Raw genomic sequence first — 24,371 nt, forward strand, 5'->3', positions numbered from 1 at the left:
CAATGCCCTTTGCATTCTTTTTGCAGGAAAAGATCTTCTGCTCAGAGTTATTGGAGAAGGCATGCTTTTCTTATCAGAATTAGTAGGGTGGTATTTGGACAAGCAATTTAACTTTCCCAGGAATAACAATTGCCACTGTTGCATCTGATTTCCTTCACCTTGCCTTTTCCACAATCCTTCCCTTTATTCCCATTAGATAACAGCCATTCAAAGGTTGTGGCCCACCCCATACTTATCATTCCAGGCATCCCATAATGATGGTTGTGATCTGATCAAGAACATCGGCATACCCACCAACGTTTCCCTGATGAAAATAGGGACATCCAATTCCATAAAGAAGAAGAATGATAATTTTACTCTTTATACCCCACCACTCACGGTTGCCAGATTCTTGATCAGCGTCCTATCCCTAAAGAAGAAAAACGGACTCCTGTGCGGCTCGGATAACCCTTTTAAACCATGATATATGTTTTAGGATGTAACTAGGTGATATCACCACTGATGTCTTTTATTAATTTATGAGCAGAGGGTGATGTTTATGTTGCAAATTTATTGTAATGTATGTTGTTGGTCTTTTGCTTATTTTGCTTTGGTTTTTGTCTGTTTTTGTAAGTTTTTAGCTGTTTTAAATTTGGAGGTTTAAGTATATATATGTTGGTGGGAAACTGTCGTGTGACGGGCCAATGGCCGTAATAAATATAATCAATCAATCTTTATACCCCACACATCTTACTGTGCTGCCCCAGGCACTGGGCAGCTGGGCCAACATAGATAATAATAAAATAAAACATTTAACATTTAAAAAAAACACTTCCCTGTACAGGATTGCCTTCAGACGGCTCGGAGGCCGGATAACTCCATACCCTCCAACATTTCTCCAATGAAAATAGGGATGTCCTAAGGAAAAGCGGGACATTCTGGGATCAAATCAGAAACCGGGATGTCTTCTCTAAATCAGGGAGGTCCCTGGAAAATAGGGACCTCCCGCTGCTGTAACTGTTTGATTTTAGGTATTGCTGTTGGATTTCCAATTCATTGGTTTTTTATAAATTTAATTTGTGTGCTGGGTGGTGGTGGTGGCAGAAGTTGCAAGAGAGGCCTAATTCTGTTTAAGTCGGAAAAAGGCAAGCATCGTCACTCCCTCCTCTCAGCAAAAAAACAGTCCGATGTTCTACATTCCTGAGTCATCCTTTGGGACCTTTTTGGTTTCCCCTCCTATCACCACCCAGCCTTGCAGAGGGGGCTGTGGATAGTAAATTGCTAGGAATTGTGAGCGCACCATCTCTTCAAGGGGATCCTCCTAACTGCACATTTGTTAAATGCTTGCAAAACTATTTATTGAAATTACTGCCTACTGTTTTTCTCCAAAGAGCCTCAGGTAGCGTACGCGATTCTTCTCTCTTCTCATTTAATCCCCACACAGCAACTCTGCAAAGTAAGTTAGGCTGTGTTATAAGACTTTTAAGGTCATTTATGTATATGATAAATGTTCATAACTGCATATGTAAACCACATGTTTGAAACCCCACAGAAAAAGTCCTGAGACCATTTTGTCCCTCCCAAATTGACCTCAAATATTTCTCTGCAAGGTTGAAGGAAAATGGAAAAGCCTCCCCATTGTCGTTCACAAATCCTGTCTTAAGGGTATGTCTGTGTATGAATAGGGTGAGCCTGAGTATTTATCATTACAAAAAACTGGCCAGGCTCCCAATCAAGTGCCCATTAACAGGTGACCTGCTAGACAGGAGATAACAACGCACTCAGATTTCTGTTGTAGATCGCCTTTTCTATGATGTATGTATGATGCTTCTGGGGGTGGTCTTGGACTCCAGGGCGGGTAATTTAAAATGTCTATATAAGGGCGGGCACACCTTTGTTCTGGGTCTTCCTCCATCCTCCTGCGTGTGAGGGGAGCACCCTGTTGCAACAGCTTTAATACAGATCAGGCTTTCTAGTTGCTTTGCTTCTCAATATTCTCTGGTTGGCCTCTGTTATTTTCTCCTACCGATAGGGATCCCACTTAAGGACTATATACGGGCTCTTGGATACCCCGTAAGGGAAGAAAAAGAAGAAGAAGAGGAGGAGTTTGGATTTGATATTCCGCCTTTCACTCCCCTTCAGGAGTCTCAAAGCGGCTAACATTCTCCTTTCCCTTCCTCCCCACAACAAACACTCTGTGAGGTGAGTGGGGCTGAGAGACTTCAGAGAAGTGTGACTGGCCCAAGGTCACCCAGCAGCTGCAGGTGGAGGAGCGGAGACGCGAACCCGGTTCCCCAGATTACGAGTCCACCGCTCTTAACCACTACACCACACTGGCTCACTGGAAGAAGCGCAGATTTTGTTTACAACAGCAGGCAGTGAGGGGCCCGAGGAAGGAAAAATTAGATATAAAAAGAGCACCAATTAGGATGAGTGAAAATGGTAAATAAGTCCTTTCTCGTCCTTCCTGGTGGCAACCCTATGATCCTACCCTGGCTAGAAACACGTGGAGTACGCCTGTTTTCAGAGAAACGTAGAATTGTAGTGTTGGGACCCCAAGGGTCATCTAGTCCAACCCCGCACAATGCAATGTTTTAGGGAGTCTCACCTCTATCCTCCTTTCCCCAGCCAGGTGGTTGGGTACCACGGAGAGGTTGCACCCCCTGCCTCCCAGGAAGAGCTTAATAGTGATGGGGAGACCAACCTGGCCCATCCATCGGCCAGTGTAGATGCAGCTGCTGCAGTACTTTTCTTCCCTCCGTGTTCCATTTTCCTTTTGTATCACAACTGTTTTTGTATTTATGAAAAATACAGAAGCTTTTCTACTAGGGATAATGGACACAGGTATAGCAAGAGAAGATCAGAAAATATTCCTCTATGCCACAGGAGCAGCAAGGATCCTAATTGCTAAAAACTGGAAAAAAGAAATTGTGCCAATAAAAAAGGAATGGCAAGACAAACTGTTAGAGTACCGTATATTGAACTGGTTAGATTAACAGAGGCAATTAGAGATCACACTAGGCAAGAGTTTCAAAAAGCATGGGGGAAATGTAGAGAATACTTCACAAAACAGTGCCCTAAAATACATACCTGGACTTGTTTTGATTAATGTCTGCAGGAGACTTTGTGGATATTTAAGTTATAATTAGAAAAATCTTAATAATTATTCATAAAGGAAATAGCTTATAAGAAGTAAATAAGGAGGCCAGATACAGGATAACAGAAATCTTTTATTTGGTTGTTTGTATTGTTGTATGTTATGTTTATTGTATTTTATTGTATGTTTATTGTATTATCGAGAGCCAGTGTGGTGCAGTGGTTAAGAGCGGTAGTCTCGTAATCTGGGGAACTGGGTTCGCTTCCCTGCTCCTCCACATGCAGCTGCTGGGTGACCTTGGGCCAGTCACACTTCTTTGAAGTCTCTCAGCCCCACTCACCTCACAGAGTGTTTGTTGTGGGGAAGGAAGGGAAAGGAGAATGTGAGCCGCTTTGAGACTCCTTAAAGGGAGTGAAAGGCAGGATATCAAATCCAAACTCTTCTATTTCTGTACTGGGGAGTGGGGGGTTTATGTTAGGTAGTAAATAAAATAAAAAATAAAAAACAACAACAACAGTTTGTTGTATTGTGAGCCTGCAGGCGAGGGATGGGTTTATCTTTTCATATATGCACGGTGCTTAGAAAAATTTAGGTATAAGTACTAACAGCAACCCCTATGCGTCCTGAGGCCTTCTTTCCTTTTAAACTTGGAAAAAATGTGTCTCTCTGGCTGGCCTCACAATGGAAGAGCAACCTTTGCCCGCCTTAGGGAAACAGCAAACGCCTTGTCCGGAGGGAGTAAGAAGGGAGTTGATAGCGTGACCCTGGAAGAAGACTTCTTCCCGGCCAGGGACAGAGCGTTTTCCTTGAGGCAGCAAAGATAACCGAATACCCTCCCCGGCAGATGGAGAAATCAAGGACAGGAGCAAGAGGCATTTCTGAACATTTACAAGGTTTTGATACGTAAGTGGACTTTAGGGAAATGGTCTCTGGACCTGGAAGAAAAAATGATTTGGGAATTGGGTTAACAATCCCAGAAGGGATTGTGCTATTGTCACAACTGTTGCCTGACTAAATAAATCTCATTTCACCGTGTGGGTTTTCGTTGATCAACGGATTAAATGTATATGTGAAAAAAACCCACTAGCCCTGAAGAATAAAGGAGATAACTTGCTTTGATTGCAGATCAAAGAGTGTATCTTCTGATCCTTTCACTCTCGCACAGAAAAGATTATCTTCTAATCCTTTCACTCTCACACAAAAAGAGATGCCTGTTTTAAGTAAAACCACAGTGCATCCGACTTCACAGAGCCCAGTCCTCTGTTTGAAGGGCTGTGTGGTCCAAGTCTGGTTTAAAAATAAGGAACCCTAAGGCCACTCAGGGGACACGGGTGGCGCTGTGGGTTAAACCACAGAGCCTAGGACTTGCCGATCAGAAGGTCGGTGGTTCGAATCCCCGTGACGGGGTGAGCTCCTGTTGCTCAGTCCCTGCTCCTGCCAACCTAGCAGTTCGAAAGCACATCAAAGTGCAATAAATAGGTACCACTCCAGCGGGAAGGTAAACGGCGTTTCCGTGCGCTGCTCTGGTTTGCCAGAAGAGGCTTAGTCATGCTGGCCACATGACCCGGAAGCTGTATGCCGGCTCCCTCGGCCAGTAAAGCGAGATGTGTGCCGCAACCCCAGAGTCGGTCACGACAGGACCTAATGGTCAGGGGTCCCTTTACCTTTACCTTATGGCCCCTGTGAACAAGCAGAGTTATGATATTTGACAAATCTTCGGGAAGCTTCCAACCACTGGCTGTCAGCGTGACTAGGCTGGACGGACAACCATCAGGTATGGATGTGCAGGGATGCTAGCTCGTGGCGTTGGGAGCAGCCAGCATGCTTAATAGGAAGGTGTCCCCCCCCCCTTTTGGAGAGGGGACACCACCTCAGCATCTGCCGCCAGAAGCAGCCGCCTCACATTGCTTAACAGTAGGGCCGGTCCTGCAAGGATGGAATAGAGCAGAGTGCTCCTCCTCAGTCCTCTGATAATGCAAGGATAATGCAAAGGGCTCCAGTCAGCTCTGTAAAAAAACACCACCACTTGCACTCCATTCTTTCTTATGGTTCCCTCTTCTCAAGTGTAGATTTTGATTTGCGTGGTTCCTGGAGCACCTCCTGGCGGCAATGTATCAGTACTGCAGTTGCATCTGAGAATGCTTCATAATTTAATGTTTTCAGGAGTCTCTCTTCCTCCCCAGTTTCTGTAACTGGGCAGAGGGGAGAAGCTAGCTTTTATTTTTTAAAGCAAAAGCAGTGGTCCTCAAGATCCTAATGAGTATCTTGGCTGCAGAGTTATGTGTATAGATAAATAAAATAAAATAAAATATTCCTTCCAGTAGTACCTTAGAGACCGACTAAGGTGCTACTGGAAGGAATTATTTTATTTTATTATTTTCTTTCGATTACGGCAGACCAACACGGCAACCTACCTGTAACTATGTTTGAATGCATGACAACCGAATTATTTTACACTTTTCAATGCTTAATGCACGTAAAGTGTGAACACTTAAAAAGCGATGCGGGGGGGGGGGAGCTTAAGTAATGTAATTCTAAATATTTAGGCTCGGAAGTCCAGAACTTGCTCTGTGACGCTGCCTATTAAGACAAATCTGGCATTAAATGTGGAAGCAGTAGCTTGCCTCAAGGGGAGGGGGTTTAAATATCTAAATTTGTGAACGAAATGGGTTTTATGCCTGCCAGGAAACCATATCCTCTGTCCCGGAAACGTTTCTTCTCAGGTCAGCGCAGAAAACAGCCATGATTTTGACTCCCAAGTAGAGGGAAAGGCACTCTGCATAATCTCAGAGACACCCTTATTGTTGCTGCTCCTGTTCTAGGCATTGTCATGTCAATCACTGCTAGGAGTTGAGCCCTGTTTCAAATTACAGTGCAGAGGGCTAGACTGGTCCTTGTCTAACGAACGAGTCATCCTCTACAAAAAAATTTCCGCCACGATCCCTCATGAAAGGGGACGGTTTCTGGCAAAGAATTTCTGGGCATGGTGGCGTGGAGCAAAGTTTTGTCTGTTTCTCCTTTCGGTGGGTCATGACTAAACCCATTTCCTCCCCTCAGATATTGTAAACAGATTAAGAGTCAGTTACATCATTGCAACCCTCAAAGGCTGGAAACTGGGCTCAAAAAATACATTCTGGCCCCTCTTCCTTTCTTTCTCACATGCGGGCACTGTTACCTTGTGAGAAAAGGCAATGCCCTCTAATTTAGTTACCTGTACCCAGGTTAGAAAGGGACGCGGGTGGCGCTGTGGGTTAAACCACAGAGCCTAGGACTTGCCGATCAGAAGGTCGGCGGTTCGAATCCCCGTGACGGGGTGAGCTCCTGTTGCTCAGTCCCTGCTCCTGCCAACCTAGCAGTTCGAAAGCACGTCAAAGTGCAAGTAGATAAATAGGTACCGCTCCGGTGGGAAGGTAAACGGCGTTTCCGTGCGCTGCTCTGGTTCGCCACAAGCGGCTTAGTCCTGCTGGCCACATGACCCGGAAGCTGTACGCCGGCTCCCTCGGCCAATAAAGCGATATGAGCGCCGCAACCTCAGAGTCGGTCACGACTGGACCTAATGGTCAGGGGTCCCTTTACCTTTACCCAGGTTAGAGAAGCAATAGGCCTTGATGTTGAACTCCAACTCCCATCAGCCCCAGGCAGCATGGCTCACAGTGAGGCATGATGGGAGTTGGGGTCCAATAGCACCTGGCGGTTCAACAGGTCCCCTGTCCTGTACTGGGGCGGCCATTTTGCTTAGAGGAGTTGATTTTCTGCCGGGTGCTGCTGGAGCAGGAAAGTTTACCCCGGCTGAAATCCTTCCTTTAATGCAAAAGGGGCAATAGTGTCCCTTCTCTCTTACACACACACACATCTGGTAACCCAATAGCTATGGAGGCTGCCAAACAGACACTCCCAGCGCAAGGCAAAGCCAGATCTCGCTCCGATTCGCCAAGAACTTGAGGTCAACAAAACAAGCTGTGAAAATATGAAATTGCAGCGAAGGAGCGTAACCCCTTACGCGCCAAGAGCCTGGGGTTATCTGGGGCCATTTGGAAAAGAGGTCCCTTCTCAGATGGGCTATACGTTCCGGTTTTCTTTTGCCCATCATCTTCAGATCTTTCCAGTGGCCTCGGGCACAAAATGGAAAATGCCATTTCCAACACAGGCTTTCTGTGTGTGTGCATGTACAGCTGTTGACATCTGGTACCAGATGTTTTCTTCTGCGGCAGCCACATGGAACAGAGCTCCCTCCCAAAAGGCCACACCCTGGCATGTTTTGTGGGACAGCCCAGGGGAATTGGGAGACACCCTGCAAAAGTTTACCAAGTGAGAAAAGCTGATCACCCCCTCCTCACAAAATATGGGGAGCCACACCCCAAGCCACCACTTCTTCTGCATTTTGGAATAGTGACTGGATGTTGTGTTTGCTTATTCCTTAAATATTTTTTGAAATTCCGCTGCTTGACCCAACACCCCCCCCCCGCTTCCATTTCCCATTTATCAAAAATAGTTTTGCCCCTTCGAGAGTTCAGGAATGTAGGAAGCACTGCCTTATAATACCGGGTTAGACTGTCAGTTATTCAGGCTCAAGATCATCTCTTCTGATGCTAGCAGTGGTTTTTGCGGGGTCTTTCCTGTCACCTGGTCCTTTTAATCTGGAATGGCCAGAATTTGAACACCTGAATCTGGGATGTTCTCCATATAAAGCAAGAACAGGGAACTGTGGTCTTCCAGTTGCACAACCTTTGCAAACCACCCTGTGTCTCTTAATGAAGAGTATATAAATCTAATACGCAATGATATTTTGACCTCTGGCCGTGCGGACAGGGGCTGATGTGAACTGGACTTCAATCGCATCTGGAAGGCTGAGGATGGTTCATCCCAGCTCCAAGGATGCTTTAAAAATTTTATTTTAAAGGTATAAGTTGCTACCCTTCAACCTCCAGCATCCTCCCCGCTGCCTGTAAGGTCTGTAGAAATCAAATCTTAAGCCAGTTCATGGGGGTGGCAGCTCCATCTTGCCTGCAAAGCAGAAGCGTTAACAATTCATTGCACACGGCCAAAAAGATCTCCTGCAGCGCTCTTCACTCTCTGCAGCTGGTCAGCTTGAACTGTCACTAACATTACACAGCAATTCTTATTTCTTAAAGACCAATACAGCCCGGTACATTTTGCGCCCGTGCTGGATGGGTTATTGGACAGCAAATTAACGCAGTGTAGAGCCTAGGACTTGCCGATCAGAAGGTAGGCGGTTCGAATCCCTGCGACGAGGTGAGCTCCCGTTGCTTGGTCCCTGCTCCTGCCAACCTAGCAGTTCCAAAGCATGTCAAAGTGCAAGTAGATAAATAGGTACCGCTCCGGCGGGAAGGTAAACGGTGTTTCCGTGCGCTGCTCTGTTTCGCCAGAAGCAGCTCAGTCATGCTGGCCACATGACCCGGAAGCTGTACACCGGCTCCCTCAGCCAATAAAGTGAGATGAGCGCTGCAACCCCAGAGTCGGCCACAACTGGACCTAATGGTCAGGGGCCCCTTTACCTTAGAAAGGTCTCTTAAAATGCTATTAAAAAATTCCTTCCAGTAGCACATTAAGAGACCAACTAAGTTTGTTATTGGTATGAGCTTTCGTGTGCCTGCACACTTCTAAAAATGCTGTTATTTCCCAGTAACCAGAGGTGTGTGAGCAGAAATAGCCATTGCTCAAGCACAGAAACTGGTACTAGATACAAAACTCAGCATGGTGAGTCTCCTTGCTATACCCTTAAAACAAGTTTCTAGTTCTTAAGGCTGCAAATAAAGGCACAACAGCAACTGGCCAGCACTTGACCGGAGTCTGAGAAACTGTATGGGTACAGCAGTGCAGCCAGAGCCAGATTTCCCAATGGTTAACGCAGCAAAGTATTAATGCTCTGACTCTTTCTCTGTATTCCCTACAAGTTTATACTCCAGCCAGATTATTATTATTCCTAATACAAAAGGCAGCATTTTGGAATTAAAACCAGTTAGAAGCTGGTTAAAGCTAAAGCATGGTTAGCACACATGAGAAAGTGCTCCTTCAGAGAGAAAGCGAGGGAATTCACAGAGAGGGGCCCTGTGGGAAATTGTTAGCCTGATGTTGGTCCTGCGTCCCTGTTCTTCCACCACCTTCCTTGGTTCTTTGCAGCAAGGGTTCCCCCAATGCCCTTAATCCAAGATAAACCGTTAGGATGCCACAAAGCGACAGTCCAGACTCAACACATGCAACTGCGAGACATTCCTGGGACGAGCATTCCTGAGGCATGACTCCCTGCAAGTTTAGCCGAAAAGAATTTCCTGCCCTTTATAACGTAAGAAGAAAGGTTGGTCCTGGGGATGAGGCAGATATTTTAAGAGAGGATGGGCTTGGCAAGAGGCTGCCACTTGCTCCCTTCCCATCTCCAAATAATCTATAGCCGGGGCTCAGCAAATGCCACTGGTGCTGCGCACAGAATTCAGGATAGTGGAGTTGCAGTTCCAGAGTTGTAAGAACACTTCGCGCCAGCAGAGGCTGATCAGCTGCTTCAGTGGGATTAAGCTACCACATTCCATCACTTTGGGAGGAACGAAAAAAGGAAGAAAGGAAGGAAGGAAGAAAGGAAAGCAGCAGCTAGCAGATTTCCTTCTTAAGGAAATCAGCCCTGAGTGCTCAACTGGAAGGACAGATCCTGAAGCTGAGGCTCCAATACTTTGGCCATCTCATGAGAAGAGAAGACTCCCTGGAAAAGACCCTGATGTTGGGAAAGATGGAGGGCACAAGGAGAAGGGGACGGCAGAGGACGAGATGGTTGGACAGTGTTCTCGAAGCTACCAGCATGAGTCTGACCAAACTGGGGGAGGCAGTGGAAGACAGGAGTGCCTGGCATGCTCTGGTCCAGGGGGTCACGAAGAGTCGGACACGACTAAACAACAACAACAAAGCAGATTTCCTGGCACTGAGCTGCAGAAAAGGTCTATGAGCAAGAACAGCCCATCTCATAAGGCTGAAATCATCACAAAGCAGGGAGGCAAAGCTGTGTGTCTATGGAGCCTCCCCCAGGAAAAGTCCACCCAGCACGACCCAAATTTTTGGAGGCAGCAGTGCCGCTCCTGCGGGGAGGGAAGCTTTGCTGACCAAAGCAGGAACAGAGCATCCCCACACTGTGGTTTAGCCGTTGTAAATCCGAGACGAGAGCAGCCTAAAAAGAAAAATTGTGCATAGGTCTCTGTGACCTTATTTTAAGTGGGGGGAAAGACAAGACACGGGGGGGGGGGGGAGAAGAGACAACTCAAATAAGCAAAGGGTTGATGCACCTTACCTTAAAATGCATGGGGGGGGGGAATTGAATTTTAAATCTGTGCAATAATCTAAACCATGGTTAATGCTAAACCTAATAAACATTAGTGAAAGCCGAAGTGTCTGGCAGATGATCACTCAAAACTTGGTTTACTACAGCACAGTACAGTTAAAAACAACAGTGAGATCAGCCATTCCTTGAGAGCAGTTTGAATTTTTTGTTGCTCTTCACTCCCAGGTCTGGCTTGTGGATGTTGATGGCTTCTTAACCATAGTTCAGGGAGGAGGCCTGGGCTTAGAAGTAATGCTAAGCTTTGGTTAATGACAACTAAGGTTTGCAAACTACGAACCACGGTTAACAAATGTCCTTTAGCTGTAGTTATCAAGCCAGAGTTAAGCAGGAGGGCTGGGATTATATGTAATGCTAAACCATGGTTTGGCATTATGTGAAAATCAGTGTGGGTGGGGGGGCAGTTAAGAGAGACATCACAGAAATTTACAGCAGGTAATCTCCAATCCCCCCCCCCATAATACTAAAGCCACTGAAGATCCCAAAGGAAAGGAAGTAATTCACACATAATTAACACTGTGTTAGATACCTGAATCTTGCTGTTAAATGAAAGCTGGATTTTACACCCAGTGACACATGCACAGTCCTGGAGGAAATTTCTTACCCTAAAGCCTTGTGAGAAGAAACAGGAGGAGGGAGAAGCAGAGGGGTCGTTTTGGTGTATTATTATTATTAACTTAAAACACCCAAATGAATTTATTAAATCCAGAGTCTGTTATTAGGATGTAATGATGAGAAACCGTGTTTTGCTATCTTTTGTTCTGATCATCAGCTCTCTTTATGAAACGGAGACACAACTTGGAGGAAAACTCCTTAATAACAATGTCCTAAATACCCGCACAATGGCATGGAGGTCACAATGATTACTGGTTTGAGTTTTGCTTTTAAACATAGAGATTTACGGAGGGGCGGGGGGAAGTGGGAGGGTGAGGTGAGGTTTCTCTCTCATGGATACAGCTTATCACATCGAACTCCACCAACATTTCAAGCGGTCTTCCTCCCACCCCACCCCGCCCCCTCCCGAAAACCCGCCCCAGCCGCCGCCGCGTGTTTACTGGAATAGAGAATAAAACGCTTTGGACCCTGGAGGGCCGAAGCAACTCTGCTTGCCTCCCCCACCCATTTTGCTTTCTGTCCATTATCCAACAGTGAGAGTGTCAGGTTAGGGATCTTAAAAAATAAACGCGGGAGCAGGTTAATCTTTCTTCTTCTCCTCCGCCGTTTTCGAAGGCAGTGCTTCGGCCGCGCCGTCTGGCAAGCTCGCCGAGGTGGCTGCGGGAATGTCGGCGGCTCCCCTCTCCGTCGCTGCTGCGGGGGCACCGTTTGCCGGGCCCTCCGTTACCGCCCTGACGGCCCTGTTGGCCAGCACTGCAGGGCCACCGTCCTGCTGAGCAACGCTCGGCGTCGCGGTCCGAGATACTTGGTCCTCCCCGCTGATCCCGAACTCGTTGACGCGGGTCGGATCCACCCGGTAGATCCACCGCTGGTAGAGGTAAATGAAGAAAACGACATCTGCGGAAGGAGGAAAGGCCAGGCGTTACAACAGGGTAGGAGAGAGAGGGGCACTTTGGCTCGGAGTTTTCCATAGATTTGTCCCAAGGATCACAGAATTGTAGAGTTGGAAGGGACCACGAGGGTCCTCTAGTCCAACCCCCTGCAATGCAGGAATCTTTTGCCCACGACCAGGATTAAGAGGCTCATGCTCTATCGACTGAGCTATCTCAGACCTCTTAGAAGCCTGTTTGGCACATTTATTTAATATTTCCATACACACACACACACACACACACACACACACACACACGAGAACCTGTATGCATAGGGCAGATGTTTACCAGCTCCATCTGGTATGCAGGATGAGACCCTACCTGCCCGCAGACTGTCTCGCCAGAGTGGTGCATGCTCTGGTTATCTCTCGCTTGGACTACTGCAATGCGCTCTACGTGGGGCTACCTTTGAAGGTGACCCGGAAACTACAACTAATCCAGAATGCGGCAGCTAGACTGGTGACTGGGAGCGGCCGCCGGGACCACATAACACTGGTCTTGAAAGACCTACATTGGCTCCCAGTACATTTCCGAGCACAATTCAAAGTGTTGGTGTTGACCTTGAAAGCCCTAAACGGCCTCGGTCCAGTATACCTGAAGGAGCGTCTCCACCCCCATCGTTCTGCCCGGATGTTGAGGTCCAGCTACGAGGGCCTTCTGGCGGTTCCCTCACTGCGAGAACCAAAGCTACAGGGAAGCAGGCAGAGGGCTTCTCGGTGGTGGCGCCCGCCCTGTGGAACGCCCTCCCACCAGATGTCTAAGAGATAAACAACTGCCTGACATTTAGAAGACATCTGAAGGCAGCCCTGTTCAGGGAAGTTTTTAATATGTGACATTTTAATGTATTTTTAATCTTTGTTGGAAGCTGCCCAGAGTGGCTGGGGAAACCCAGCTAGATGGGCGGGGTACAAATACTAAATTATTATTATTATATACAGAAGTCTGCACATTGTCCGGGAATCACTCAACAGAATCAAAGAATTGTACAGTTGGAAGGGACCACCAGGGTCATCCAGCCCAATGCCCTGCAACGCAGGAATCTTTTGCCCAATGTGGGGCTCAGACCCATGATCCCGAGATTAAGGTTCTCACGCTCTACCAAGTGAGATATCATTGGTTTGGAGTGGGCGGTCATAGAAAACGCCCCCCTGAGATACACAGGAGGCGGGGTGGGAGAATACGATGAGATGCAGGAGAGGAATTACCGTCTCGAAGGCAGCCTATTCTGTACATCATGGGCATTTTGATGACGAAGGCAAACAGGTCGTCGATGAAGGTGTTGAGGGCTTTGTAGGTGAGCATCCGCCAGGGCAGGTGAGCAACAGACTTCAGCTTGTAGTTGATGAACAGCTGAGGCGTCATGGTGATGAAGCCTGGGAGGGGGGACAGGGCAGGGCAAAACAAAACAAAGGAAGGAAGGAAAAGGAAAAAGTCAATGCTGGAGTAGTTAACGCAGAAGTCAGCAACCTTTTCTGACCGGTGGGTGCACTTCCAAGTATTGAGAGTGTCCTGGGGTGGGGTGGATGACAGAACACAAAATTAGAGACATGGACATCCCCAGGAATCTTTTGCTTACTAGGGGAAGGCAGCTATGTCCTGCTGGTCCAGATTACAGCTGTCAACCTTTCCCTTTTTTTAAAGGGAAATTCCCTTATTCCGAATAGGATTCCTCGCAAGAAAAGGGAAAAGTTGACAGCTATGGTCCAGATTGTGGAGATCAATTTATACACTTACACACACACACACACTGGCTGATTCTGTTGCTGTCTAATGGGCACTGGGAGCATTCCTCAGTACCAGGAAAAATATACAAGGTAGCCAAACCACCCCCACTCTCATTTCTGTTATTTTTTTATTGATTATAGTTTAGGAATTATTTATTGTAATTGCAAAGATTGAATACTTGTTTAATTCTTATTTGCTGACCTTTAATTTTATTGTGTACTATTAGATCCTAATGGCTTATTGAGTGTTACCGTACTTTATTTAATAGAAGTTGCTTATTTTAAAGTCAAGTTTTTATTATGACATTTTTTGCATTGGCTCAGATTGTTAAAAGGTGCGTGGTCTTTGTTGTTTCTTCAACAAAGAAACCCGTAAACCGCCTTGTGCATAGTAATATAGAAAGGCGGTATGCAATTAAAACTGAAAGGAAAGGAAATTTCACAGAAATTGCTTAGGAAGTTTCTGTGAGTTTTGCCCCATAACTTTCTTTCCAGAATAACTAGAGATTTGCTTTTTCTGTTTATAAAACAAAGAAGAGAGAAAGCTTTGGAGTCTGGGGCAACCCTGGGTTAATGGGCGAAGAGAACATAATTCACATGGAGATGCCCAGTTCCGTATGTGGGGAGATGCAAGCTGCCGCGCCACACAGAACGCTGCTTTACGAATACTCCCATTACTCACCGAAAGTCAGCAGGAACCCATAGAGCATGCTGAGAACCCAGGAGTACCAGCCCTTGTGCTCCATGTAGAGGAGGCTGTAAACAGCGTAGCAACCCAGGAGGGGGAAGAGGATCCAGGAGAGATAGCGGAAAGCCATCTGCAAAGGTGAACAAATCAAGACAAGTTCAGAAGGAATAGGAAAGTCCACAATTGGGAAAATTAGAAACGGAGGGAGATCCAGAGGTGCCTGACTAGCCACCCACATGTGCAGGTGTGATGTGGTGTTGCTTTTTGGTTGAATTTGTTGTAACTAAGCATTTTAGTCTGTTTTCAAAGTTGCATTTTAGATTTTTGCAGTTTTCCCCAGGTAAAAAAAGATCAAAGTAAAGGGCCCCTGGATGGTTAAGAACAGTCAAAGGCAACTGTGGGGTTGTGGTGCGCATCTCGCTTTGGGGCAAGAGAACCGGTGTTTGTTCACAGGCAGCTTTTCCAGGTCATGTGCCCAGCATGACTAAGCCGCTTCTGGCGCAACGGGACACCGTGATGGAAACCAGAGCACACGGAAACGCCGTTTACCTTCCCGCCGCAGCGGTACCTATTTGTCTACTTGGACCGGTATGCTTTCGAACTGCTAGGTTGGCAGGAGCTGGGACAGAGCAACGGGAGCTCACCCCGTTGCGGGGATTCGAACCGATGACCTTCTGATTGGCAAACCCAAGAGGTTCAGTGGTTTAGACCTCAGCGCCACCCACGTCCCTTAGGGTAACTAACAACCAACAACAATAGTAATGAAAACAACCAATTCCCTAGCCGGTATGCACTTGTACAAATCACCACCATGGAAAATAGCTCCCCTCCCCATAGTATCTGTAGAGGACCCTCTCCTAGGCGCTAAACTCACGTCATCATAGACTTTGGTAGACGATTCGATGTACGTCGATTTGTCTTTGAAAGTCAAGCGTGGGAGGATCCCGGCAATTTTGTTTTCCCGATCCAGCTGTTGCAGCATTATCCGAGGGAGGAAAGAGCAGAGATAGGAAAGGCGTTAAGAGACAAGACTTGGAGGGAAGGGAATCCAGCGGACTTGAAGCAAATGAGGTGAAGCCCACGATGCAAAGGGAGGCAAAAAGTGTTCTCATCCCAGAACTGCTGATGTGCAGGAAACTAGGATTCCCAAATGCTTTTTTTGACCCAACTCCATGTGATGCGGTTGTGGCAGGAACAGCTTAACCTGTTCACACTCAAATTGTCCCAGATCCCCGGCTTTCTCTGAAATAGCTAGAAGTCTACGCAGAGTTCTAAGCATCTTGCAGAAGCAACAACAACAAAAACTAACGCAACGGTTCTATTACCAAGAGTCTTTTTAAATAACTCTCGAGCCCTCATACAGAAAAAGCACAAGGGCAGGTGAAATAAAGGACTGCTTTGCGCAAGGCAGTTGACATGTACTGAAGTTGGTTCTCAGGCTGCTTCGAAAAGGGATGCAGGGAATTCGAGGAGGGCAGGGCTATCAATGGCTCTTAAGTCGCAATGGCCACCTGGAACTCTCAATGTTCAGAGACACTACGCCACTGGATACCAGTTGCTGGGAAGGAACAGGGTTGTGTACGTGCTTCTGGCCCTGTTTGTGAGGAATCAGGTTGACCACTGGATCTGGGGAAGATGGGCTGCCGGGTTGATCAAGCGAGGCTTTTCTTTGGTTCCGAACGGCTGGGCTTGCACAGTTACCCAAGTGCTTTTTCTTCCTAGTCAGTCACTGCCAGCTCACGCCCACTCAGTTAGTTTCTTTCGCCCCAATTATTTTACACTCGCTTACATTGAGACAGGACCACAATACCTCAAGGACCTACTCTCCCCATATGAACTGACTCAGACCCTGCGCTCATCATCCAAAGCTCTTCTTTGTGTGCCTCCACCATGAGAGGTCTGGAGGGAGGCAACACGAGAACAGGGCCTTCTCTGCAGTGGCTCCCTGTTTCTGGAATGCTCTCCCCAGGGGGGCTTGCCTGGCGCCTTCACTACGTATCCTTTAGGTGCCAGGTGAAAATATTCCTCTTCAACCAGGCCTTGGTTCAATTAGCCAGCCTATGGCCTTTTAAACTGCATGTTACTGTTTTGTTTGCTATTATGCTACATATTCTCATTTTTTTTAATACCAAAAACCACCCTGTGATCCTCCCATTTTACAGTGGTACCTCGGGTTAAGTACTTAATTTGTTCCGGAGGTCCGTTCTTAACCTGAAACTGTTCTTAACCTGAAGCACCACTTTAGCTAATGGGGCCTCCTGCTGCTGCTGCGCTGCTGGAGCACAATTTCTGTTCTCATCCTGAAGCAAAGTTATTAACCCGAGGTACTATTTCTGGGTTAGCGGAGTCTGTAACCTGAAGCGTATGTAACCTGAAGCGTATGTAACCCGAGGTACCACTGTACTGGTCATTTGCCCAGCTAGGAGAGATCCTTTTGGATCTCATCCCTATTTTTTGTTTTGTTTTAACTACCCTAATTTCATGTCATCGAAACAACAGATGAGACGAGAGCAGACACCTTCATGCACTAACTGCCCTCCTTGTCCAGCTCTTACCCTGACATCCATAACTTTTGTGATCTTCCAGAGATCGATCAGGAGCCCAATGAAGACGCTGACTTGCACCACAAAGTTAGTTTCGTTGTCCAGGATGTAGAGAAGGACCACAAGTGACTGGAATACTCCAAAGAATACTGAGCGGACAGAGAGCCCCTCTAGGGACTGCCTGCTGTTCCAGAACTGAATATCTAAAAAGGAAGATGACAAACAGAGGTTTAAAAGGAAAAGAAGGCTTTTCAGCTTTTCACTGGAGCTACTTCCCAACCCTCCAGTAAAAGGTAAAAAGATAAAGGACTGCTGGACAGTTAAGTTCAGTCAAAGGCGACTAGGGGGTTGTGGCGCTCATCTTGCTTTCAGGCTGAGAGAGCCAGCGTTTGTCCACAGACAGCTTTCCGGGTCATGTGGCCAGCATGACTAAACCGCTTCTGGCACAATGGAACACCGTGACGAAAGCCAGAGTGCACGGAAACGCCGTTTATCTTTCCACCTCAGCGGTACCTATTTATCTACTTGCAATGGCGTGCTTTCGAACTGCTAGGTTGGCAGGAGCAGGGACCGAGCAACGGGAGTTCACTCCGTCACAGGGATTCAAACTGTTGACCTTCTGATCGGCAAGCCCTAGGCTCTGTGGTTTAGACCACAGCGCCACAATCCTCCAGTACTGCTGGCTAGGCTGGTATCTGGCCAGAGGTGGCTTTGACTTGAAGCGCAGAAGGCACTGAGGAGGAAGACAGGCAGCTGCGCTAGAGCCTTGCGGCATCCTCCCTGCCCCTTCACCTTCTGGCTTTAAACAGGCAGGAGGGGGAAAGGGGGCTAGGGAGAGAGAAGAGAAGAAGCTCAAATATTTTGGAACCTACCATTTTTGAAAGCGAGGAATTCGAAAATGCTATGTACAATGGAAACAATAATGGTCAACGCCAGAAGGTAGGGATTGGTTTCTAATAGTGCAACCTAGGAGAAAGGAGAAAGAGGGTATGAGAAAGACCGGCATTTCCAGGACACCCCCAAAATATACAAAATTAGAAGCACGCCAGTCATATGTAACGTATTTACCATTAACTCTGGAAATGTACACTCAATTCTGACCAAAGGAAGCCTCCTGATGTTTTTCTGCTGTAGAAGGCTTAGTTCGATCTGAATCAGGTATACATTTCCAGAGTTAACGCTAATTGCGTGGTGAGTTCACACTCCCCCCCCCCCCCGGTGGAAATAATGACACATGACACAATTATTAAGGTTAATGGGCTAAAAAAGGTCGCAGCTTTATTGGTTACAGGTGATGATCAGTATTGGCTTTGGCCAACTAACCGACTATATCTGACTTCAGCCCGTCCACTTGAAGTCCGGAAAGGGTTAACCACCAGTAGGGGGAGTCCTGCTGATGCACATCAACTAGGAACTCCCCCTGGGTCACAGTTAGGGGCGTGCCTTAGGCCCTCACCTCCCTAGGCTTCGGAAAGTCACATCCCCCGGAATCCTTTACTGGACTACCCTTTAATATGCAGGGCAGGTGATGGCGCTACCTCCCCTCTTCCATCTACAGAACTATACCAGCTGATGAGCAGCAAAGAGGGAGATCCCCGGCCTCCTCCTGCCTTTATAGGGTAGGCCACACCCCCTGAACCGGCCAATTGGCCGGCCAGGGGGTGATGCGGCCGGGAATCCCCCCAATCGCATGGGGGCTGGCCTCCACCCACTGAGCGCATGGTGGGGCCATGAAGCCCGCAACGCCAATGAACTGAAAAAGGTATTTAAATATACCTTCTTGAAGAAACCAGAGGCCTTTCTCCTGGGCATAGTCGGCCAATCGGTGTTAAAGAAGGACAGAATTTTCTTTATGTATGCTACAACAGCAGCAAGAATACTCATCGCAAAGTATTGGAAGACACAAGATCTACCCACTTTGGAAGAATGGCAGATGAAAGTGATGGACTACATGGAATTGGCGGAAATGACTGGTAGAATCCGAGACCAGGGAGAAGAGTCGGTGGAAGAAGATTGGAAGAAATTTAAAGATTATTTACAGAAATATTGCAAAATTAATGAATGTTAGAATGATGTTTGATTGAAGTTAAGTGGTTTCTAGCTGTAATGATATAAAAGAATATGGAAAATTGGATTTCTAAATAGGTAAAAATTTAATGTTACAATATATTAAGATTAAAGATCAGGATAATAAGGAGGGAAAGAAATTGCTGAATTAATTAATTGAATTGGAACACAAAAAAGAGAGGTATGAGGAGGTCAGGGAAACAAGGATATGAATGTAAGATATGGAAAGACTGATTTTTTTATTTTTATTTTTTTCCTTTTTTCTGTAAGTGTACTTACTTTTTTATTCTGTATCCTTCTTGTATTTTTATTTTTGTCTTTTACCTTTGTATTTTTTGCGGAAGTAGCTATACATTACTTCTGGTAAACGAGCTACCACAGCTAATAGAGGGCCATGACAATTTGTGTCCTGAGCTTTGTAGGGCTCGTCTACCCATTTACTATCTGAAACCAAAGGTATGCGCTGGTTGCCGGGTGTGAGATTTCCCCCCAGCTCCCCTACCCCCCCCCCCCAGAAACGGCATCACTGCCATCACTCCCTGCTCACCTTCACGGAGTCTTGCTCCTCATCCGACTGCTCATACAAGTCCTCCCCCAGGAAGTTCCAGGGGGACTTGGTGCTCTGGGCGGCATACAGCTGCCATCGCCACAGGGACAGCGGGCAGAAGGACAGTCGGAAAGGAAGGCGCTCCAGTGTCTCGTTGATAGGGAAGTAGTCCTTCTGTAAGTTCCAGTAATCGTTGAAGTACAAGATGGGGTAGTAGTCGCCACTCACCGCGTCAAATTTCACATCTGAAACAAAGAGAGTCCAAAGGGCTGTGCAGCTGGACCAGGATGCTGCCGAGGCACAGCGGAGCGCAGAAAAGGAACCCCACACCCCAGGTGTCTCCCGCATCTGACAATTTCATAAATTTATGATGTCACAACAACGGCATTGCACCACGGCATGATTTTCTTTCAAATGAGCTGGTGGTTTGCACAAATATCCTTACACTTTAAATATCACTTTCAAAATAATTTTGTGCACCTTTCTCCATGCTTCGTCTGTCTCTGGGCTCTCCTCTCCCCTCAACACATCCATAAAGAGAACCAAATTGAAGCTCGGGGGTTAGATTAGCACAACTGAAAACTTCCCAACAACCTGGATTTTCAAATTAACCATGCAGGCTGCAAAAGTTGACCCTTTTTTTCCCCCCACACCGGAAGGAATTTCCAGGCTGCGGGTTTCAGCCTGAGCTCGTGTGCAAAAGGGAACGTGCCACGGTCATGTTTTTATTTCTTCTCTCCCCGCTGCAACTGTATATTGTGACCCGGGCGGCCTGAGGAGCTAATTATCTGTTGTCCTTACATTGGTCCAGAGGCGGAGGAACACTGCCCTTTACCCATGGTGTGTGGTCATCCACAATGTTGATGGTGAGGTTTGGGTGCCAGTGTGAGATCACCTCCACGGGGCCGTAATCTTCAGCTCTCTGCAACAAAAGCGTAAAGGACTGCAAGCAGTTTCCACATCAAACCCAGCAGCAGGACTGCTGCAGATAGATACAGTCAAGGTTTTCAAAGCAATTTCGACCCTTATGCTGTCAGAAGGGACGGCTCCTATTCCTGCTGCAGCCTGGAAGATGTTTAGAGATGCCAAGGAAGAGGGCCTCTAATTAGCTTTATCAGAAGCCACGGGCTTGCAGAAGAAGCCAACATGCTTGACAAAGGCCTCTGGCTAGCCTTAGGCACAGCCCTTCTAAGTGGCAGCTGGAGGGGTCTCAGCACTCACTCTATTCAAAGCGACACAGGTGTGACCAGCAAAGCTTTATTTTGAACAGGGGTGGTGGAGGCCGGGCTAAGAGAGTCCCCACAAATTATAATGTCGGCTGCATGCAAGAAGTGAGGCTTAAATATAGCGCTCTCGCTCATTTGCCAACACCCCCCAAAGGCTGTATCTGGATGGCAGGGAGCCAAAATCAACCCCAAAGGCATCCCCCCCCATTACGTAAGAATTCATCTAGCCCAGCATCCTGTTCCCAACAGCGTGCAGCCAGATGCTTCTGGGCAGACCACAGGCAAGCCTCAACTCATCACTTAAAACATTTCCCCCCAGCATGAACCACAAAACCTCAGTTTGCAAAGAGCTCTTTTCCAGACCAAGCGTTTCAATAAATACCCAGGGCTTTTACTGTAGCGGTTTGTAATAGATTTCCTCCCTGCCTTCATCTCACCCCACCCTGCCCAATATTATCTTTCCAGCACTATAAATACACGAGAACGGTTCATGGAATTTCCCGCCCCCTACTTCAGAAGAAAGACGGCAGGTGGAGGGTTTCGGCGTATTATGAAGTGAGGAACTGAAAGGAATGATGAAAATAGTTCTGCAACATTAAGCATAGTGATTTGGCCACCAGTGTCGATTTGTCAGAGGCTCAGCTCTGCCAGAGAGCCTTGGGCTGCCAACCTCACAATCCGGGAAGGATGAATTATGGGGACAGAAAGAATGGAGGTGTGCTAGCCAGAAGCCCCGTGGGACTGTGCCCACTGGGAAGGGGAAAAAAACAAAAACCTGTGACCTTGACAGCTAAAGGAGGACGGAGAGGGGAGGGCGATATGCAGGGGGTCTGAGATAAGAAGTAATTGTTACTTTTATCATTTCAGGATCTGCTTCTGTCTCCCCCGTGAGCAGATTCTTGGTTTTCTGGAACCGTCTGCGCTTATACTTATTTATCACTGCAAAGAAAAAAGGGGAAGGAAAGGTAAGCAGACGCAAAATACTACTAGCAGGTAAAGTAGCATTATCCTGAACCTGAGAACTACAAGCACGTTTCAACCTCGGTTTCTATCGCTCACGGTTGTTGTTGTTGTTGTTATTATTTACTACATTTGCCAGTCACTTTGTACAAAAGAAAAAAATCCTAAAGTAAAACAAGTGCAATAAATAAAGACCTTAAAACGATGAACAATGCATAAAAGGCTCAGCCAGCAATATGCTAGGACAAGTCCCATGCACCTCAGTAAAATATGAACACCATTGAAGGAGGCAATTACCAAAGGCCTGAGTGAGCGAAAATGTCTTAGCCTGGCACTTAACAAGTGACAATGATGGGGCTGGGCACATCTCCCTGGGGAGAGGATTCCACAGACAGGGGGCCACCACTGAAAAGGCCTGCTCTCACGCAGCCACTTCCCACTCCACCCTCGGGTGGGGCATGCAGAGAAGGGCCTCTGATGCAGAGGAGGGGATGTTCCTCATATACTCTTGCACAGTTGCAAGAATATAGCAAAAAAAAAAAAAAAAGCAGCAGCAGCAAATCCCTCTCTGCAAATACACATATGCCAAAAAGGAGAAGGAACAAGTCCAACGCAGTTATGCTTTTCTGTTTTTATGGGTGTATAATATCAATGAATTGCTTGGTTCCTTCGCTCTCCTTCCCATCACTACTATTCTGTCCCAGAGTGGTACCACAAATACAAAAGGTGAGTTGGCAGGACATTTACAGATTATCCCCCCCTCAAGCAATATATAGCATAGGACCTGTAAAACTAACTCTGAGCTCAGAATTTCCGGTTTTCAGATGCAGACTTTTAGGGGTACGGAACATGTTCAGTGCTGCACTTAGCACTTGAATTTATACAAGATTTGGAAAGTTCCAGTAAGAATTGCCCCCGCAGAATATAGGCTCTTGCTCATGGGTTCAAATACCCCCATGCCTTTTCCAGATGTTACAACACACACACACACACACACACACACACACACACACACTCTGCTTTGCTGAAAGCCAGCGGCATTTCCATAGGGCTCCAACCACTGAACGAAAATATACTGAAATGCGTGCTCGAATATGAGAGAACACACATCACGAACCATACTGAATTCCGGCATGGGGAGAGGGACACCCCCCCCAATCCATTATCACAGCAAATATGCACTGGGAATCTGCAACTCGCTGCAGCTTCCTAGCAAGTGGCTACCAAAGATGTTTGCAGGTTTGCAGTTCCCCGTCAAACATCACCGTGTTGACTGCACAGAAATGCATCAGCCACATAAAGGACAAGGCAGCCCCAGTAGCACTCAAGTCCCTATCATCGCTCCAGGATGGTTGGAGGGAAAGAAAGAGAGAGAGAGAGATGAGAGAGAGAGAGAGAGGAAATGCATCACTTACTGGAATTGGGAATGGGGGCCTCAGTGGGGCAAGTGGCAGGATGTGACAAGAAGGCGAGGAACTAGGTGCCCTGGGGGAAGGGGGGAGAACAGTGCTGAGTGCAGACATCTCTACCCACAACCATCGGCTGCAGATTCCCGGCAAAAAGAGAGGGACGGGGGGAAGGCTTACTTCGAGACGTGTGGACCGTGGCGAGTCGCCTGTACAGGTTCTTCTGTTTCGGATCGGGGTGGAACCCGCTCTTCGTAAAATACACGTGGATGTACATGGAGCCGTTGTGCTGAACGCTCTGGAAAAAAACAACCAACGCAATAGGACTACTGGCCTCATCCATTTTACTGAAACATTGGGGCGGGGGGCGGGGAACGCAACACAGCAAGGAAGCCACAGCTGTTGGGCTAATACTAATAGTTTTATGTTGCCCATGAACCCTGACTGGGTTGCTGCAGGCACTCTGGGAGGCTTCCAGCAAAATATAAAAACACAAGCTCCCTCCTAATGTTAAGGATCCTCAAACAGTAGCTTTGGTGTCTCCTTCCTTCCCCGCTTTGCCCCCCTAGCCCTTCCAAGCCTTCTCTGAGCACCTAGCATTTTAAAAGGCCAAAGACAGAAAGCTTCCCCCAGACCCGTCCTGTTTCCTTGACTTCCAAGAGGGCTTCACCATCCAAATTGCCAGAGCCAGTCAGATGTGGGGAACCTCTGGTGCTCCAGTTGTTCCAGAACTACAACTCCCATCCTCCTTGGCCACGGCTCCTGGGCCTGATGGGACTTGTAGTTTATAACATGTGGCAGGCATAAGGTTTCCCCACACTTGGGCTAGGGGCTTGGTTAAGACTTCTGAGGTGCTAGAATGGAGTGATGCCCCTATTTGCATTCATAAAGGATCATCACCACTAATGGCGTTTAAATCAGTACTGGACATTCAGGCAGTGGGTCACAGCAGTCTCTCTCTCTTAGCTCTATAGGTAAAGGTAAAGGGACCCCTGACCATTAGGTCCAGTCGTGGACGACTCTGGGGTTGCGGCGCTCATCTCACTTTATTGGCCGAGGGAGCCGGCGTACAGCTTCCAGGTCATGTGGCCAGCATGACTAAGCCACTTCTGGCGAACCAGAGCAGCGCACGGAAATGCCGTTTACTTTCCCACTGAAGCGGTACCTATTTATCTACTTGCACTTCGTGCTTTCGAGCTGCTAGGTTGGCAGAAACAGGGACCGAGCAACAGGAGCTCACCTTGTCAC

General features: G+C 47.3%; 1 protein-coding gene across 2 annotated transcripts in view; it reads right to left on the reverse strand.

The window, feature by feature from the left end:
• Positions 1 to 10,476: 10,476 nt before the first annotated feature.
• Positions 10,477 to 24,371, reverse strand: part of CLPTM1 (CLPTM1 regulator of GABA type A receptor forward trafficking) — a 30,913-nt gene continuing 17,018 nt past the window's right edge. For both annotated transcript variants that reach the window (XM_082231085.1, XM_082231086.1), the window contains exons 5-14: positions 23,304 to 23,421; positions 21,611 to 21,696; positions 20,333 to 20,453; positions 19,532 to 19,776; positions 17,790 to 17,883; positions 16,930 to 17,120; positions 15,249 to 15,344; positions 14,369 to 14,504; positions 13,168 to 13,335; positions 10,477 to 11,927 (exon numbers count right to left, since the gene is read on the reverse strand). In XM_082231085.1, coding sequence (XP_082087211.1) covers positions 11,611 to 11,927; positions 13,168 to 13,335; positions 14,369 to 14,504; positions 15,249 to 15,344; positions 16,930 to 17,120; positions 17,790 to 17,883; positions 19,532 to 19,776; positions 20,333 to 20,453; positions 21,611 to 21,696; positions 23,304 to 23,421 — 1,572 coding nt within the window. In that variant the 3' untranslated portion in view covers positions 10,477 to 11,610. The remainder of the gene's footprint in view (positions 11,928 to 13,167; positions 13,336 to 14,368; positions 14,505 to 15,248; positions 15,345 to 16,929; positions 17,121 to 17,789; positions 17,884 to 19,531; positions 19,777 to 20,332; positions 20,454 to 21,610; positions 21,697 to 23,303; positions 23,422 to 24,371) is intronic.

The sequence above is a fragment of the Podarcis vaucheri genome (genome assembly GCF_965113315.1).
Source record: "Podarcis vaucheri genome assembly, chromosome: 7".
NCBI lineage: Eukaryota > Metazoa > Chordata > Lepidosauria > Squamata > Lacertidae > Podarcis > Podarcis vaucheri.